The sequence below is a fragment of the Schistocerca serialis genome, chromosome 11, assembly GCF_023864345.2.
Source record: "Schistocerca serialis cubense isolate TAMUIC-IGC-003099 chromosome 11, iqSchSeri2.2, whole genome shotgun sequence".
Lineage (NCBI taxonomy): Eukaryota > Metazoa > Arthropoda > Insecta > Orthoptera > Acrididae > Schistocerca > Schistocerca serialis.
The window spans coordinates 181,502,244-181,521,100 of record NC_064648.1 but is presented as its reverse complement, the minus strand read 5'-3'; the positions used below and the strand labels follow the sequence as shown (position 1 = coordinate 181,521,100).

General features: G+C 41.0%; 1 protein-coding gene across 9 annotated transcripts in view; it reads left to right on the top strand.

Moving 5' to 3' along the window:
* Positions 1 to 18,857, top strand: part of LOC126427362 (zinc finger protein 708-like) — an 86,835-nt gene that overhangs the window by 55,889 nt on the left and 12,089 nt on the right. For all 9 annotated transcript variants that reach the window (XM_050089710.1, XM_050089703.1, XM_050089711.1 and 6 more), the window contains one exon: positions 312 to 404. Coding sequence is in view for 1 of the 9 variants with exons in the window: in XM_050089711.1 (XP_049945668.1) it covers positions 312 to 338 (27 nt within the window). In the remaining 8 variants the exon portion in view is untranslated. The remainder of the gene's footprint in view (positions 1 to 311; positions 405 to 18,857) is intronic.

Here is an 18,857-nt window from a genome sequence, read left to right as displayed (position 1 = left end):
AGTTCTTCACAGTCTGGTGGAAAAATGTCATTCTTCAAACATAATCATGGCTTGAATTTTGATTTCTTTCCATCTTCACAAACTACTAAACAAGCACAACAGCAGAGAGATGTCTGCATCACAGATCTCTACCCAGGGCACTGATGTGTCACCTGTTTACACATAAAAGATGACCTTTTGGTATGTGGGAACTTCGTTGCACTGGCCCTGACATCTGGTGGTGATTCCATGAAATTTTCGAACTGCCTTCATGACGCATGAGGGAATGTGCTTATAGCTTCAATTACCTCCATTTACTTTGCTTTTTCCAGGTTCCTGAAGAGCCATTAGCAGTCTGAGAGTTCACTAGCTGCATTAAAGAGGAACCAGACCTAGATTTAGGGATCGACACAACTGACAGTAATGTAAGTATTCACATATATGTCAAAATCCTTCTCATATTGTAGTTGTGGCAGTTAATGGTTATTGTGTGAACAATTTTTGTAAATTACATGTGCCTCCTGGATAGTTTCAAGTGGCAAGCATGGCTAGCAACCTGGACAGTGACGGCTGTGGGCTGGTGCTAGTCAGTAGTCCTCAGTAACCATAAGCTTCATGCATACTTTGGAGACAACCATACAGAGCTGTGGGTCATTAAGTTTCCCAGGAGCGGAGATTTCCTCTTAAGCTGCAAAAGGATTAAGAGCTCTACAAGAAATCTCGACCTAAAGATCTTCAAAAGTGTGATGGGGTGGATGGCTCTTGAAACAAATCTGTGGTTTGTGAGCCTCTGTGGCACCTAGCACATCTACATCTACATGATTACTCTGCAATTCACATTTAACTGCCTGTCAGAGGGTTCATCGAACCACCTTTAAGCTACTTCTCTACCATTCCAGTCTTGAATAAAATGCAGGAAAAATTAACACTTCAATCTTTCCATGTCAGCTCTGATTTGTTTTATTTTATTCTGATGATAATTTCTCCCTATGTAGGTAGGCACTCACAAAGTATTTCCACACTCTGAGAAGAAAATTGGTGATTGAAATTTCATGATAAGTTGCTGCTGCAGCGAAAACTGCCTTTCTTATAATGACTACCATCCTACTTCAAGTATCATATCTGTGGCACTCTTTCCTCTACTTTGCAATAGTAAAAAACAAGCAGCCCTTCTATGAACTTTTTCAGTGTATCTGATGTGGATCCCACACCACACAGTAGTACTCCAGAATAGAGCAGACATGTGTTGTGTAAGCAGTCTCTTTAGTAGACCTGTTAAGTTTCTAAGTGTTCCGTCAATAAATTGCAGTCTTTGGTTTGCTTTCCACATGACATGATCTGTGTGATTGTACCAATTTAAGTTATTCGTAATTGTATTCCCTAAATATTTAGTTGAGTTTACAGCCTTTACCTTTGTGTAATTTATCATGTAACAGAAATGTAGTGAGTTCTTTTTAGTGCTCATGTGGATGACGTCACAATTTTCATGATTTAGACTTAGTTGCCACTTTTTGCTCTATGCAGATATCTTGTCTAAATCATTTTACACTTCATTTTGATCGTCTGATGACTTTACATAGTGGTAAATGACAGCAATGCACACAATCTAAGAGAACTACTCAAGATTGTCTCCAAAATTTTTTATGTAGATCAGGAACAACAGAGGACCTTGGGGAATGCCAGATATTACTTCTGTTTTACTTGATAACTTTCCATCAATTATTACAAATTCTGACTTTTCTGACAAGAAATCACAAATCCAGTCACACAACCAAGACAACTTTCTATAGACACACGATTTAATTAGAAGTCCCTCGTGAGGAGCAGTGTTGGAAGCCAGTCCCTCATGAGGATGTTTCAAAAGCCTTCTGGAAATCAAAACATATAGAAACAATTTGATATCTCCTGTTGGTAGCATTCATTACTTTGTGAGAATAAAGAGCTAGTTGTGTTTCAGAAGAGCAAGATTTACTGAATCCGTGTTGACTATTTCTCAATAAATCGTTTTTTTTTTTTCAAGATGATTCACAATGTTTGAACACTGTATTATCAAGTGGAGTGCGCAGCATAGTGGACCACATGGCCAAATCAGAACGGAATTTTCAAATGGTGAATTGCATAAATAGGACGACAGAAGAAATTACAAAAACACCATAAACAGCAGTCTACATTGTGGAAGGTGCACAATACAACAGTAGTAGTTTAAGATGACTGAATGTTTTGCGACAAAGTGCTGCAGTATAACTGTTGAATGAAACAGTCATATTTCTGGTGTGTGGAATAAAGGGTGATGATTCAATCTGAATTGTGTTAGAGCTGTTCCTTATGTGTGTGGCCAAAATGTTACAATTAAACTATTAAAAAATACCCATCATGAATGCAACTGGAGATAATGTTAAATGCAGTGACATGCCTTCTTCAGGACATTGACGAAAAAATAGAAGAAAGATCAATAGGAAAAAGAGGCCTGATGCTACGAAGAATCTGAAAAATGTTTGGAACTAATGTTACGCAAGCCACTAGAAGATACAGATAAATGTGAGGCTTTAGAAACTGACAGTCAAGTAGGAACTTCTGAACTGGATAGAGAGCTACAAAAACAAGACCAAACTGAAGCACCAGCAGATACAAAGTGAACAAATCCACATGAGCACAGATTTAAGTCAGCAACATTGTTTAAAAGAAAACAGTATATACAAGCAGAGGATGATAGTCTAACCAAAGTAGAGGAAGAAATGTATACTATGAAGATCTTATTAGCACCAAATTCATGTGTGGATGGCATATTAGGTACAGGCTGGATATGGAATATAGAGTAGAGATCAGTTTTAGTGACAATGCCGGAAGTATTGAGGGGGCAAAAGAGAACATATGCTTAGGTATAAAGAGAAGAAAACTATAGAGAACACAGAAGCATTTATAAGAATGTATTGCACTATGCTAGGAAAGGGCCAGGGGAACCAGGAACAAATGGATTGTGTGTCATACTGCAGCAGCTAGAAGAGGAAGAAATACCCACTGAGGAAGAGGAAACTGCCCAGAAAATCACACAGAGCAATACCAAAACCAAATACCATAACAGGAAAATGAACAGAGAAAAGGTATGGTGAGGAAGGAAGAAGGAAGTGAAGATGAAATGGGAAAGCCAAGTGAGATGGAGTACTTAGTTATTTCATAACCTTGACACAGGTGCAGTGAGAGAAGAAATCAAATGCATGAGGAAGAACAGTAGAAAGAAGAAGAAAGACAGACTGCAAGCTTAATAGTGCTGCAGAGACAGCCGGGATACAGTTGTATGTCAAAAAACACTTTACAAGTATAACTTAGTTTCCCACTGTTCAAAATGCTTTCTCTGAGCTGACACATAGATGCTGATTGTTTTTCTTCAAGTTTACAGTGTGTCAGGTGTCAACAGAAACAGGAAATCCAGACACCAGCACAGCTCTGGGCAGCCAACCTCACCATCACTGGAGTCTCAATTTTCTATGGTTTTGGTATCACTCTCTGTGATTTTCTGGACACTTTCCTCTTCTTCATTCAGATTTTCTTTTTCTTCTGGATGCTGTTTCAAATTGCAGTGACACATAATCCATTTGTGCCTGCTTCCCCTGGTCTTCTACTGCATTGCAAAATGTTCTCATAGGTGCTTCTGTGTTCTCTATAGTTTTATTTTCTTTGTTGTTGTTGTTGTTGTTGTTGTTGTGGTCTTCAGTCCTGAGACTGGTTTGATGCAGCTCTCCATGCTACTCTATCCTGTGCAAGCTTCTTCATCTCCCAGTACCTACTGCAACCTACATCCTTCTGAATCTGCTTGGTGTATTCATCTCTTGGTCTCCCTCTGTGATTTTTACCTTCTACGCTGCCCTACAATACTAAATTGGTGATCCCTTGATGCCTCAGAACATGTCCTACCAACCGATCCCTTCTTCTAGTCAAGTTGTACCACAAACTTCTCTTCTTTCCAATCCTATTCAACACCTCCTCATTAGTTATGTGATCTACCCATCTAATCTTCAGCATTCTTCTGTAGCACCACATTTCGAAAGCTTCTATTCTCTTCTTATCTAAACTATTTATCGTCCATGTTTCACTTCCATACATGGCTACACTCCATACAAATACTTTCGCAGACGACTTCCTGACGCTTAAATCTATACTTGATGTTAACAAATTTCTCTTCTTCAGAAACACTTTCCTTGCCATTGCCAGTCTACATTTTATATCCTCTCTACTTCGACCATCGTCAGTTATTTTGCTCCCCAAATAGCAAAACTCCTTTACTACTTTAAGTGTCTCATTTCCTAATCTAATTCCCTCAGCATCACCCAACTTAATTCGACTACATTCCATTATCCTCGTTTTGCTTTTGTTGATTTTCATCTTATATCCTCCCTTCAAGACACTATCCATTCCGTTCAACTGCTCTTCCAAGTCCTTTGCTGCCTCTGACACAATTACAATGTCATCGGCAAACCTCAAACTTTTTATTACTTCTCGATGGATTTTAACACCTACTCCGAATTTTTCTTTTGTTTCCTTCACTGCTTGCTCGATATACAGATTGAATAACATCGGGGAGAGGCTACAACCCTATCTCACTCCCTTCCCAACCACTGCTTCCCTTTCATGCCCCTCAACTCTTATAACTGCGATTTGGTTTCTATACAAATTGTAAATAGCCTTTCGCTCCCTATATTTTACCTCTGCCACCTTCAAAATTTGAAAGAGAGTATTCCAGTCAACATTGTCAAAAGCTTTCTCTAAGTCTACAAATGTTAGCAACGTAGATTTGCCTTTCCTTAATCTAGCTTCTAGGATAAGCCGTAGGGTCAGTATTGCCTCATGTGTGCCAATATTTCTCTGGAACCCAAACTGATCTTCCCCAAGGCCGGCTTCTACTATTTTCTTTAAAAGTAAGCCAATGCTCTCTTATTTTGCCCCAATCCTTGAGATGTTGCAGTTGCTGCTAACATCCAGTGTGGGGAGGGAGTGTCGACCTCCAGGGCTTGTGTCCCACTAACTGCTATTATTTGTTGACCAGACCAAACTATGAGGGTCACTCCAAAAGAAATGCACACTATTTTTTTTAAAATCCATCTTTTATTCTAGATGTTTGAAAGTTTTACAGTGTGTAGATACATCCTTTAGGAAAAATATTTTCATTTCTCCCCACAATTTCCATCCCTCTCAACTGCCTTACGGCATCTTGGAACCAGCACCTGCATACCTACACGGTAAAATTCTGGACCAACCTGTTGGAGCCACTGTTTGGCAGCGTGCACAATGGAGTCACCATCTTCAAACCTTGTTCCACGGAGAGAGTCTTTCAGTTTTCCAAAGAGATGATAGTCACATGGAGCCAAGTCTGGACTGTAAGATGGGTGTTTCAGTGTTGTCCATCTGAGTTTTGTGATTGCTTCCATAGTTTTTTGACTGACATGTGGCCATGCATTGTTGTGCAACAGCAAAACATCCTGCTTTTGCCGATGTGGTCGAACACTACTCAGTCGAGCTTGAAGTTTCTTCAGTGTCATCACATATGCATCAGAATTTATGGTGTTTCCACGCGGCATGATGTCCACAAGCAAGAGTCCTTCAGAATCGAAAAACACTGTAGCCATAACTTTTCCAGCAGAAGGTGTGGTTTTGATTTTTTTTTCTTGGGTGAATTTTCATGATGCCACTCCATTGATTGCCTCTTCATCTCTGGTGAAAAATGATGGAGCGATGTTTCATCACCTGTCACAATTCTTCCAAGAAATTCATCTCCACCATTCTCGTACTGTTCCAAAAGTTCGCTGCATGCCATTTTTCTTGTTTCTTTGTGAGCCACTGTCAACATTCTGGGAACCCACCTGGCACAAACCTTTTTTAACGCCAACACTTTCAGTATTCTGCAAACACTTCCTTCCCCTATCCCATCGTAGTGTGACAGTTCGTTCACTGTGATGTGTCTGTCAGCATTCACCAATTCGTTAACTCTCTGCACATTGTCGGGAATGTGTGCAGTACGAGGCCTTCCACTGCGAGGACAATCCTCAATATTGCCGTGCCATCACATAACCTGCTTGCCCACCGACTAACTGTACTGCGATCAACAGCAGCATCTCCATACACCTTTTTCAACCTCTTGTGGATGTTTCCCACTGTCTCGTTTTCACAGCACAAGAATTCTATGACAGCACATTGCTTCTGACGAACGTCAAGTGTAGCAACCATCTTGAAGACATGCTGTGACGGCGCCACTCACAGGAACAGGTTGAACTAAGTTTGAAAACAAGTGGGAAGGATGTATCTACACACTGTAAAACTTTCACACATGCAGAATGAAAAGTGTATTTTTACAAAAATAGTGTGCATTTCTTTTGGAGTGACCCTCGTAAATGTGCCAACATGCAGATGGTGCGCGGGTTGTTTCCGCCATACCATGACGGACAGTGAGCAGCATTCCAACAATGCCTCTAATATAAGTCAGTACAGCAAAAAACCAGTCCACAGTTACAAATGTCACCTTTTTTATTCACTCGATGACTAGTTTTGGGCTGAGACCCATTTTCAAATCATCGTAATATAGTTGAGTTTGAAAATGGGTTGTGGCCCAAAACCAATCATCAAGTGAATAAAAAAGAAGTGAAATTTGCAACTTTGGACTGGTTTTTTGTTGTACTGATTAAAAGAAGTTGCTGACCCACAGCTACTCCAGCATGCTGGAAGTTTGTAAATAGAAATGGCGTTCAAAAAGTTTCGCACACTCATCTCCAATTTTTTTTGTAGAAGGAGAATGAAATTTTTTTGTGAACATACTGGGAACATTTAGCTACACATTGAGCCTACTCAGTGTAGCCTCCATCAGCTGTGACGCATCTGGCCCAACATTCTGTCCATGATTGAAATGCAGTTTGGTAAAATTCTGGGAATTGACTTTTACACCATCGCTTGACACAGGAAATAAGGTCTTTCTCACTATACCATATTTTACCGTGCAGATGGGCCTTCAGATGACCAAAGAGGTAAACATCAGACGGAGCCAAGTCAGGACTGTAGGGAGGATGAGGAACAATTTTCCAACCCATTTTCCTGATTTTCTCCTGCGTCATAAGGGGTGTATGGGGTCTGGCATTGCCCTGGTGTAGTCTGATGAGCTGACCCTGAAACTGTGGTCTGTGGGTCTTGATGGCATGCCGTGTCATCAAACATCTGTCATTTTGGATGATTTGATCAGTGGTCTCCTTATTCACATCACTCACTGCCGTCGATGGTCTACCGCATCGTGGATTGTCCAGTAGAGAGAAATCACCTTCTCTAAACCTCTGCAACCACCACTGGATACTGCTGCGATCCACTGTGTCCTCCCCATAAACAGGAAGCAACTTCTTGTGAATCAATGTGGCAGAGTCATCGCCAGTCTTGAAGAGGAACTCCATCACCGACCGTTGTCGCAACCTGACATTTACTTCACCTGTAAATAAAAGAAAATACTTTTATATACCAACTTATAGCTAAATATTCCAAAATATTTCGTTCTCCTCCTGCAAAAAATAAAAAACTTTGAGGCAAGTGTGCAAAACTTTTTGAACACCCTTGTAACAATGACACTCACGTCCACAGCTCGTGGTCTAGTGGCTAACGTTGCTGCCTTTAGATCATAGGGTCCCGGGTTTGATTCCCGGCCGAGTTGGGAGATTTTCTCTGCCTGGGGACTGGGTGTTTGTGTTCTCATCATTTCATCATCATCATTCGTGACCATGGCTAGAGTGGACTGTGTAAGAAAATTGGACTGTGTAAAAATTGGTACTTCGTACGGGGCACTGGTGATTGTGCAGTTGAATGCTTCACAAACCAACCACCCCCATCATCATCATCATCATCATCATCATCAACAACAACAACAACAACAACACTCACAGTGGTGTACTTCAGAGTGTTCTGGCAAATTGTTGTTTCCATTTCGTATGCAGTACTTCAATGAGCAATTCGGACGTCCTCTTCAGGTGACGCAAATTTTGCTGCTACACTTATGAACCAAAACATTATGACCACCTGCTTAATAGCTTTCTTTTCTGTCTTCGGAGTGAAGTATATCTCTGATTCTGGTATTCAACTGTTTGTTGGTAGGTTTGTGGAGATATGTAGCACAAGATATCTAAATATCTATCGACAGGTCATGTAATTAGTATAAATAACAGGCCACCCAAAGTGACCCAGATGGGTTCCATAGGATTATCCCGTCCTTCAACGAGTACACACAGAATTTGTATACATTTCTATCTCCCATATGTATGAATATGGCTGACATTATTTATGAAAAGCTTCAGTCATTATCTTTCACAGCAGATTCAACACCCCCGAGAAGGGATGAAGGAATACTGTTGGAATTTTGTCATTATCTAACTGCAAATCACCATGCAATCCCACTGATACTGTTTACTGATGAAGCCACTTTCACTCATGACAATAAAAATAACCAATATAGCAAAAACCCAGTCCAAAATTGCAAATTTTACTTTTTTTATTAAATCAGACTAAGAACAGCCAACCAGTTGCAAAGGATAAAGTAATCTTTACCTAGGTTTCAATAGATATAAATCTATCTTCTTCAGAAGACGGCAGTATTATAACATGAAGTGATATGTCCTTATCGTTTAGGCAAACATCTGCATAGTTACATTAATCATATAAAATATAGCCCTGAATGTTCTTGATTTTGGTGTTTTTCAACTTCTTCTTCTTCTTCTTCTTCTTCTTCTTTTTTTTTTTTTTTTTTTTTTTTTTTTTTTTTTTTTTTTTTTTTTTTTTTTGCCAAATTTGAAAAAGAAGCTGGCAGGGGGATGTGAGGTATATGCATCTCAGTTTTATTTTATCAATGCAGGGAGACAGAAACAGCAGTGGTCTTAGCTCACTGTTGCCTGCATCAAAACTGTGTTTATTGCACATTTTGGTTCCCTGTGATTTTAGTAAAATCAACTGGTACCATTAAGAAGTAGTAGGAGACCCTTTCCTAGTTCCTTGTGAGACACTATTTCTTCATGCTCTACCAACCCAAATATTCTGTCTATTGCCCTACAGAGCTTTGTATTGGAAGATGAGATGTGGTGGGGTTTCATCCTCCTCACCACATAGCAAACACTTAGGGGCTTCTTCATCTACATTCATCATGTGTAGGCGTTTCTTAAGAAGTTCCCTGAGTGAGTCATGAGCTCTACCATGAGTTTAATCTGTTTCTTCTTCAAGCTAGGATTACAGGACTTTGCAATCATTACCTTGCCATGTTTTTGATTTTTTTTTTAATCATATTCCAGTATTCTGCATGCTGCCGCATGATCTAGCTACATAGTTTTGCATTACCTTCACCCTAGTGATAATTAGGACAGGTGCCAGTCCAATAAATGGCATCATTACATCTGTGCTGGCCAGTCTGTCAGCTGTTCATTGCTGTTAATTCCTGAGTGACCTTCGACAACCTTGCCCTCCTGGAGGCGGCTATACAACAAGCTTTCCTCTGCCGCCATCACCTTCTAGGTGTATTTTTCGACATCGAGAAGGCCTACGATAATACTTGGAGGCGTCTCATCCTGGAACAGCTTCACGAATGGGGTTTTCGTGGTTGTCTTCCTCTTTTTATGCAGTCTTTCCTCTCGCCACGATATTTTAGATACCGAATTGGTGACACCCTGTCTGATCGCTTTGAGCAGGAGAATGGTGTCCCTCAGGGTAGCGTTTTAAGTTTGACTCTCTTTGCCATCGCTATTAATAGCATTATGTCCATAGTGAAAAGTCCTGTCCAGTGTTCTTTGTTTGTGGATGATTTCTCTTTGTTTTGCTCTTCTTCAAGCCTTGCAACGACAACTTGTCAGTTGCAACTTACGATTAGGCATTTGGATGACTGGGCGCAGAAGAGTGGTTTTCAGTTTTCCACCGAGAAGTCTGTCTGTGTTCTTTTTAACTGTTCTCATTCGATTTTAACCTTTCCTGAGTTGCGGTTGAGGGACACTAGTCTTACTTTTAAAGACACGGTGAGATTTCTGGGGCTCATTTTTGACTCGAGGCTCACGTGGTTACCTCATCTTAAAGACCTGAAACGGCGGTCGCTTCAGGTTTTAAGTATTTTAAAATGTCTTAGCCACAGTACATGGGGAGCTGACAGGACTTGTCTGCTCCAGTTTTACAGGGCGTTTGTGCGATCTCGGCTCGATTATGGGTGCACGGTGTATGGGTCTGCGAGGCCTTCTTACTTAAAGATTTTGGACGTTGTCCACCATGAAGGGCTTCGGCTGGCCACTGGGGCATTCCAAACTAGCCCCATACCAAGCCTCTGTGCAGAGGCTGGTGAACCGCCACTTCATATGCGGCGACGGCTACTTACAGTGTGCCAGGCGTATAAAACTTTGTCCACACCATACACCCCTGCATATCATACCGTTGCTCAGCCTCCTCTGGCACGTTTGTTTCATAACCGGCAACGTGCGACGCAGCCCTATGGGATTCACACACAGGATTGCCTCGGTGCGATGTCTATGGCTGGTCTTCGTGTTTTACGTCGCGGTTGGAGCAGATCTCCATCTTGGCTCCTCCGGAGACCCAAACTTATTTTCGATTTGACTAATTTTCAGAAAGATGGCACACCAGATTTTACGTTCCAATCTCTGTTTTTTAACATTTTAGATGTGCATCACGGTTTCACTGTTGTTTATACTGATGGCTCCAAACAGGAGAATTTCCTTGGCTGTTCTGTGGTGTTCCCTGATCATGTTACCCGGATTCGCCTCCCTGCTGAATATACCGTTTTCGCAGCGGAGTTCCACGCGATCCTGAAGGCACTGGAGCACATGCATCGTGTTCGGGGCGATCGATTTCTTCTCTGCTCTGATTCTCTTAGTGCCTTACAATCACTGCAGAACCTCTACCCGACTGAGGAGATGGTCCAGCTGATACATGACCAACTGTACTTGCTCCAACGGCGGGGTAAAGAGGTATCCTTCTGCTGGGTGCGTGGTCCTGTCGGCATATGGGGCAGTGAACAGGCTGATCGGGCTGCCAAGGAGGCCTGCAGAGAGCAGGATGTGGTCCAGTGTCCTATCCCCTTGCAGTCAGTAATCGCTGCACTCCACAGGAAGTGCATGGAGATGTGGGAGGACGAATGGCTGGCGGTGACGGCCAATAAACTGCAGTTGGTGAAGTCAACAACTCGGCCGTGGCGTACCTCCTGCTGGGTGCTCAGGCGGAAAGAAGTGACCCTCACACGTCTTCGGATCGGGCACTGTCCTCTGACGCATAGCTATTTGTTACGGCGGGAGGATCCTCCGTTTTGTGATGCTTGTGGTGTGCCAATCTCTGTCCGGCACATTTTAACAGACTGCATTTTATACCTTGATGCAAGGGCAGAAGCACAAGTTGATGGGGATCTGCCTTGTGTTTTAGCTAACGATGAGACGTGTGTGTCTAGGGTTTTTAAGTTTTGTGATGTGTCTGGACTCTGCCCTACACTTGTAGGCTGGGGGTTTTAGTGTATTGCAGAGTGGCTGACTCCTCCCCTTTTTCCTTGCGGTCAGCCAGCCACTTCCATCTGCTACATTGTTTTAGCTCCCTCTACCTTTTTCTTCCTGTGTTCTCCATGTTTTACTGCTGACGCCCTGCTTCATCCCACGCTTCGGTGTGGGTGAGCACATATTTTTCAATGATTGTTCCCCGTGTTTTATGTTCCGTTTTATGTAAATGTTCTGAGTTTTTTTTTCTTGACACCCGTCTCACTATGATACTGAACGGGCGCTGAAGACCTTGCTGTCGTGCGCCCACCAAACCCTTCTACTACTACTACTCCTGAGTGACCAGGGACCCACAACAGATGTGTCGCATTGCTTTCCCCTAGTCTGTCAAGGGATTCATGACATTTTGCTACAGTACTTGATCTCATTGCAGGGGTTAATAGAGATTTCAGATCTGCTTGCCTGTCTCAATAAAAATGCCAGGTGATTTTTTTCCTACCATGTACAAATTCTAGGGATTGATCGATGAGAGGATACAGAACAAAAAAGGCCTAACGAGCGTATGTCTGGAAATGCATGGTTTCCATACTAGAGACCATTTATTCGATCATACATTGTTACAGAGACTGCGGTCTAGTACACGCTGCACCATGCAACCACTGTTACAGTATATATTGAAAATGGCTTCCATGTGCTTCAACACATGTGAATGTGTCGTAGCATGTTCTGTCCTACATGTTTGCATCAGCCAGGCTGCATCCAGACAGTGTCAAAGGCAGCGTGAATATGCTGCTCCAGTGTCTCCACATCTGGAATGGGCCATGCATATGCGATACATTTTAGATGGCCCCATAACCAGAAATTGCAAGGGTTGTGATCTGGTGAATGAGCAGGCTATGCAACTGGACCCCCTTGTCTGATCTGTCGATTGGGGAAGACACCTTTGACATGAATCTGAATGTTAACAGTGAAGTGGGCTGGAACAACATCATGTAGCAGCGACATAACCCTTCGAATTGTCAACGGCACTTCTTCCAGCAGAGGAGGCAAAATCACCCGCAAAAAACGCCGATAGTTGTGACCTGTTAGGTGACGTGGAAGGGAGACTGGTCCCAAAATATGGCTGCCAGTTATCCTGGCCCATACATTCCAGCTACACCGATGCTGAAGATTCACTGTCACCATACCATGGGGGTTCTGCCTACTATCTAGCAGATGACTGGCTGCATGGTACAGCGCATGTTAGACCACAGTCTCTGTAACAAAGTGTGACTGAATAAATGGTCTCTAGCATGGAAACCATTCATTTCTGCATATAAGTTCGTTAGACCACTTTATTCCATACCCTGTCATTGATCAATTCCTAGAGTTTGTATATGTTGGAGAAAATAACCCTGTGGATGCTAAAATCTTTGTAGCAGCTTTGCAAATTCTCCTTCATGCAAGCTTTGATAGTAGATACACTATCTGATAAAAAGTATCCGGACACCTGGCTGAAAATGAATTACAAATTCATGGCACCCTCCATCAGTAATGCTGGAATTCACTATGGTATTGGCCCAAACTTAGCCTTAATGACAGCTTTCACTCTCACAGGCAAAAGTTCCATCAGGTGCTGGAAGGTTTCTTGGGGAATGTCAGCCCATTCTTCATGGAATGCCGCACTGAGGAGAGGTATCAATGTCAGTCGGTGAGGCCTGGCATGAAGTCGGCGTTCCAAAACATTCCAAAGGTGTTCTATAGGATAAGATTCAGGTCAGGGCTCTGTGCAGGCCAATCCATTACAGGGATGTTATTGCCATGTAACCACTCCGCCACAGGAAGTGCATTGTGAACAGGTGCTCGATTGTGTTGAAAGATGCAGTCGCCATCCCCGAATTGCACTTCAACAGTGGGAAGCAAGAAGATGCTCAAAACATCAATGTAGGACTGTGCTGTGATAGTGCCACGCAAAATAACAAGGGGTGCAAGCCCCCTCCATGATAAACATGATTACACTATAACACTACTGCCTCTGAATTTTACTATTGGCACTACACGTGCTGGCAGATGATATTCACTGGGCATTCGCCATACCGACACTCTGCCATGGATCGCCACATTGTGTACCGTGATTCGTCACTCCACACAACGTTTTTCCGCTGTTCAATCGTCCAGTGCTTATGCTCCTTATACTAAGTGAGGCATTGTTTGGCATTTACCGGCATGATGTGTGGCTTATGAGCAACCACTCAACCATGAAATCCGTTTTCTCACCTCCTGCCTGTCATAGTACTTGCAGTGGATCCTGATGCAGCATGGAATTCCTGTGTGATGGTCTGGATAGATGTCTGCCTATTACACATTATGACCCTCCTCAACTGTCGGCGGTCTCTGTCAGTCAACAGACGAGGTCGGCCTGTATGCTTGTGCTGTATGTGTTCCTTCACATTTCCCCTTCACTATCACATCGGAAACAGGTGACCTAGGGATTTTTAGGAATGTGGAAATCACGCGTACAGACATATGACACAAGTGACACACAATCACATGATCACATTCGTAGTATTTGAGTTCCACGTAGTGCCCCATTCTGCTCTCTCATGATCTCTAATGACTACTGAGGTTGCCTATAAGGAGTACCTGGCAGTAGGTGGCAGCACAATGTACCTGATATGAAAAATGTATGTTTTTGGCGGTATCCGGATACTTTTGATCACATAGTGTATTTCCACTTAGAATACTGTGGTCATCTTCCATAAGAGAGCCATGTTGTCCAGGTGTGTTTTGATACGGGTTTATATATCACATTTAATGAACAGAGATATGGAAAAAGATGTATATACAAAATTTCAACAACGTTTGAAGTGAATAATTTTGGTTTGGGATCTCTCCATATCCTACATGTAAAATTGTCTAATTTGATATGATATGTTGGATTATTTTTCCATATTATACCTTCTGTATATTCTACCCTTGCAGACATGGTGTTTTACATATATGAATACAAGTCACAGATGTTTATAAATATGACCTTAGAAATAACAAAAGGCATAGTATAGACTCTCTGACCTGTCAGTTCCATGTTTACACTATGTGACGGTTATGTCAGATGTGTCGACAAATTGTCGCTTTCTATGATACGACAGCAGTAACATACACAGCAACCTTTATACTCTGAGCTAGGACTGAATTCATATCGTATCATATTAACATAGACATGGTTGTAATTGGGTTATAGGTATCCACATAGTTATTTGCTTTCTTGATGCACATCAAAGTGAACACCACAAAGAATTTATAACTTACGTGCATGTCATTGATATAAAGATCCGTAATGTAAGCAGACTTATGTATCTGCTGTTATATATACAGTTGCCATGTTGGAGAAATTGATGTACATAGTTGTTTGTTCCTCTGTATCAGATGCCACTGATGATGATGGGTTGTACACCTGGAAACCGGTTTGGCTAATAAACATTTTAAGTGCAGCTCATGGTGTTTAGAAGATTTTCATAATCAGATATCTAGAAGGTTAGAGCACCAACCATTCAGGAGTTTTGCATTGCTGTTATATCTTTGCACTAGTGTAAACTTTGAGTAATGGAGTTGAATAGAAGCTAGTGCACCGAAAGGTGGTTGTTCCCTGGAGTGGCAAGATGTAGTGAAATAATTTGGAGGTATATGAATAGCCAGAGCCTAAGTGTTTGTATTTCTGATGTGCAGAAGAGCGGTTTCCATTGTAATAAATTGTGTTCTGAACCAACTGCTTCGTATGAAGAATTAATGCATTCAGATGATTGGTATATTATTTGACTTGGTACTAGTTTGGCTTGTATGTATTTATTCCCTTGCCACTCCAATTATAGCCTTACAGTAGTCTGAAATTGTGTTCTCTGTATAATGAAGTGTTCTGGACAGAATGCTTTTGAAGTGGATGGTAGGAACTCGACTCATGTACATAACAATTTGTGTGTGTCAGATTTCTGTACACAGTATGACTCAGTTGTCCATTCAATTTACTTCAAAAAACGTCCAAAAAGGCAGCTTGTCTCCTGTTTCTACTTCCATAGTAAATTTGATGTTCAGATGTATGGAGTTTATACATCCCATGATTAAAACTTTGTTGTCCACGTACCTAGAAAACCAAGTTGTGTGGATAGGGGCAGAATGTTAAGCTGGTTCATCAGAACCTACCGTAAATAAGTTAGCTATACCTATAGTTCGAGAACCCAGAACCATACCTCACCTATTTCATAATACAGACATCAAAAAAGTTTTGCAGCACCCTGCTTCCCAGAACTCATGAAGATATTGTATTACAGACACAGTCCCTTCAACTGTTCAGAGATGTCACTAGACCTGCCCAAAGATGTAAACAACCTTGCATGAGCAGTGCCTACTAGATTGAAGTCGTTTACTACCCCTCTAATGGCCTCAAAATGTTCATTGCAAAACAACACAGCTTCAGCCCACGTACCCTAACGAGTTACTACTGGTTTGGGAGATAAAGGCAAGTGTGGTAATTTTTCTTACTAGGTCTTGATGCGTGCAGGAACCTTTAGAAACACTTTCGTTGTGGATCAGATTAGATTAGATTAGATTAGATTAAATTAATACTTCTTCCATAGATCATGAATACGACACTTCGTAATGATGTGGAATGTGTCCTGGTTAATAAAAGATATCACATTACACAAAATATTGCATGACACTAATGTTTAAGTTCCCCCCCCCCCCCTTACTTTATATCTAAAAATTCAGCCAATGAGTAGAAGGTGTTGTCCTCTAGAAATTCTTTTAATTTATTTTTAAATGTTAGTTGGCTATCTGTCAGGCTTTTGATGCTGTTTGGTAGGTGACCAAAGACTTTTGTGGCAGCATAATTTATCTCTTTCTGTGCCAAAGTCAGATTTAACACTGCATAGTGAAGATCATCCTTTCTCCTGGTGTTATAGCTATTACTTTTGAACTGGGTTGGATTATTAACAACAAATTTCATAAGTGAATATATATATACTGTGAGGATCCCTAGATCCTTAAATAGATGTCTGCAGGATGATCTTGGATGAGCTCCAGCAATTATTCTGATTACACATTTTTGAGCAATGAGTACTTTTCTACTCAACGATGAATTACCCCAGAATGTGATGCCATACGAAAGCAGTGAATGAAAGTAGGCATAGTAATCTAATTTACTGAGATTCTCATCACTAAAATTTGCAATAACCCTAATAGCATACGTAGCTGAACTCAGACGTTTCAGCAGACCATCAGTGTGTTGCTTCCAGTTTAACCTCTCATCAATGGACACGCCTAAAAATTTTGGAAATTCTACCTTAGCTACAGACTTCTGTTCAAAGTCTATATTTATTACTGGAGTTGTGCCATTTACTGTACGGAACTGTATATACCGTGTTTTATCAAAATTTAAAGAGAGTCCGTTTGCTGAGAACCACTTAATAATTTTGTGAAAAACATCATTTACAATTACATCACTTAGTTCTTGGTTTTTGGATGTTATTACTATACTTGTATCATCAGCAAAAAGAACTAACTTTGCATCTTCGTCAATGTGGAATGGTAAGTCATTAATGTATATCAAGAACAGTAAAGGACCTAAGACCGAACCCTGTGGTACCCTGTACTTGATAGCCCCCCAGTTTGAGGAATCAGCTGTTGTTTTAACATTACATCTACCACTTATTTCAACTTTCTGCATTCTTCCAGTTAAGTATGAATTAAACCATTTGTGCACTGCCCCCCTCAAACCATAGTGATTTAGCTTATCTAAAAGAATTCCATGATTTACACAATCAAAGGCCATTGAGAGATCACAAAAAATACCAATGGGTGATGTCCGGTTATTCAGAGCATTTAATATTTGATCAGTGAAATCATATATAGCATTTTCAGTTGAAAAGCCTTTCTGAAAACCAAACTGACATTTTGTTAGTACTTTATTTTTACAAATATGGGCGGCTACTCTTTAATACATTACTTTCTCAAAAATTTTTGATAGAGCTGTCAGAAGAGAGATTGGGCGGTAGTTGTTGACATCCGACGTATCCCCCTTTTTATGCAATGGTTTTACAGTGGCATATTTCAGTCTATCAGGGAAAACACCCTGCTCCAAAGAGCCATTACATATGTGGCTGCGAATCCTACTTATCTGTGGGGAACAAGCTTTAAGTACCTTGCTGGAAATGCCATCAATTCCGTAAGAGCTTTTACTTTTCAGTGAGTTTACTATTTTACTGATTTCAGAGGGTGAGGTTTATTTACATTCAGAGACATTGAACATGCTTTTTCAGCAAGGCGATGTACTCCATAAGCAAAGCAAGTCACATGAATCAAATTGGCATAAAATACTCAGAGGGCTTTTCTTGCTTTGATCATGCAGGGAGCAGTATTTTAAATGAACACAGACACCCTTTCATCTGCAGAAGGTTCTGGAAATATTTTTCTAATACTCTCATTCACAAACCTGGCGATCGTAGAATGATTTACTTTTTCAAATTCTTTGCAGGCCACTAAATAGGAAGAAGAAGGCTCTTCTTTTAAAGCACCAACAATTAAATTTGCAATGTAAAGGCCACAAGTGTCTGTAGTTTTGTCAACTGAAATCCGGAGAATGCCGTCCTTCACTTGATTGTATATTTCTTCCAGAACATTTTTGTAAATTATAGGTATGTAATTTTTACACAGTGTTGATTCATGTGGTATATTTTGATTTAAGCAATATTTGTGCAGAAAGCCTTTGAGGGTTGGGTTTGTAAGTTTGTGAAGAGGAATGTTGCTTGCAATGAATTCTTCTCATAGATCCATGGTAACAGACTTTTTTTGGTTATCTTTAGCCAAATCACTGCTACTGCAACTTGCTACTGTGAGATGTTGTTGTCATGGTCCTTTTTTCTGCATTCCTGCCATATGAAGACTTGTCTTGACATGCTGGTGTATCTGAAACTTTTTTTGTGCATGAAACGTTTTTCTTGCAAACTTGACAATGTAAAAGAATTCCATCATATGTAAATGGTCCAGGATGGCCAGCTATCCACGAAATGACATTTCTTTTTCTGGGTGGCATGGTGAACAACACACTACACATCATAAACGCATTCAGCTATGTACGAGTAAATAGAAAGCTAAAGTGAAGCAGTGGTCATGCGACTAAAAGTGTGCGTAGTTTAATTGTTGCTGATGGATACAGTATGACAATGGAGGGGATTAACTGGGGTGTGGGTGCAGGAGTATTGACTGTCTGCCATTTCCTGTTCATCTTCTGCAATGATTTGACTATGCAGTGGCCTATGGGTTAGTGATAGCACATAGTTCTAGGTCGCGGTCAATCTGTGAGACATCAAAACTAAATCGAGCTAAAGACTTCCCATCTAAATTTCTATAATATTGTAAACA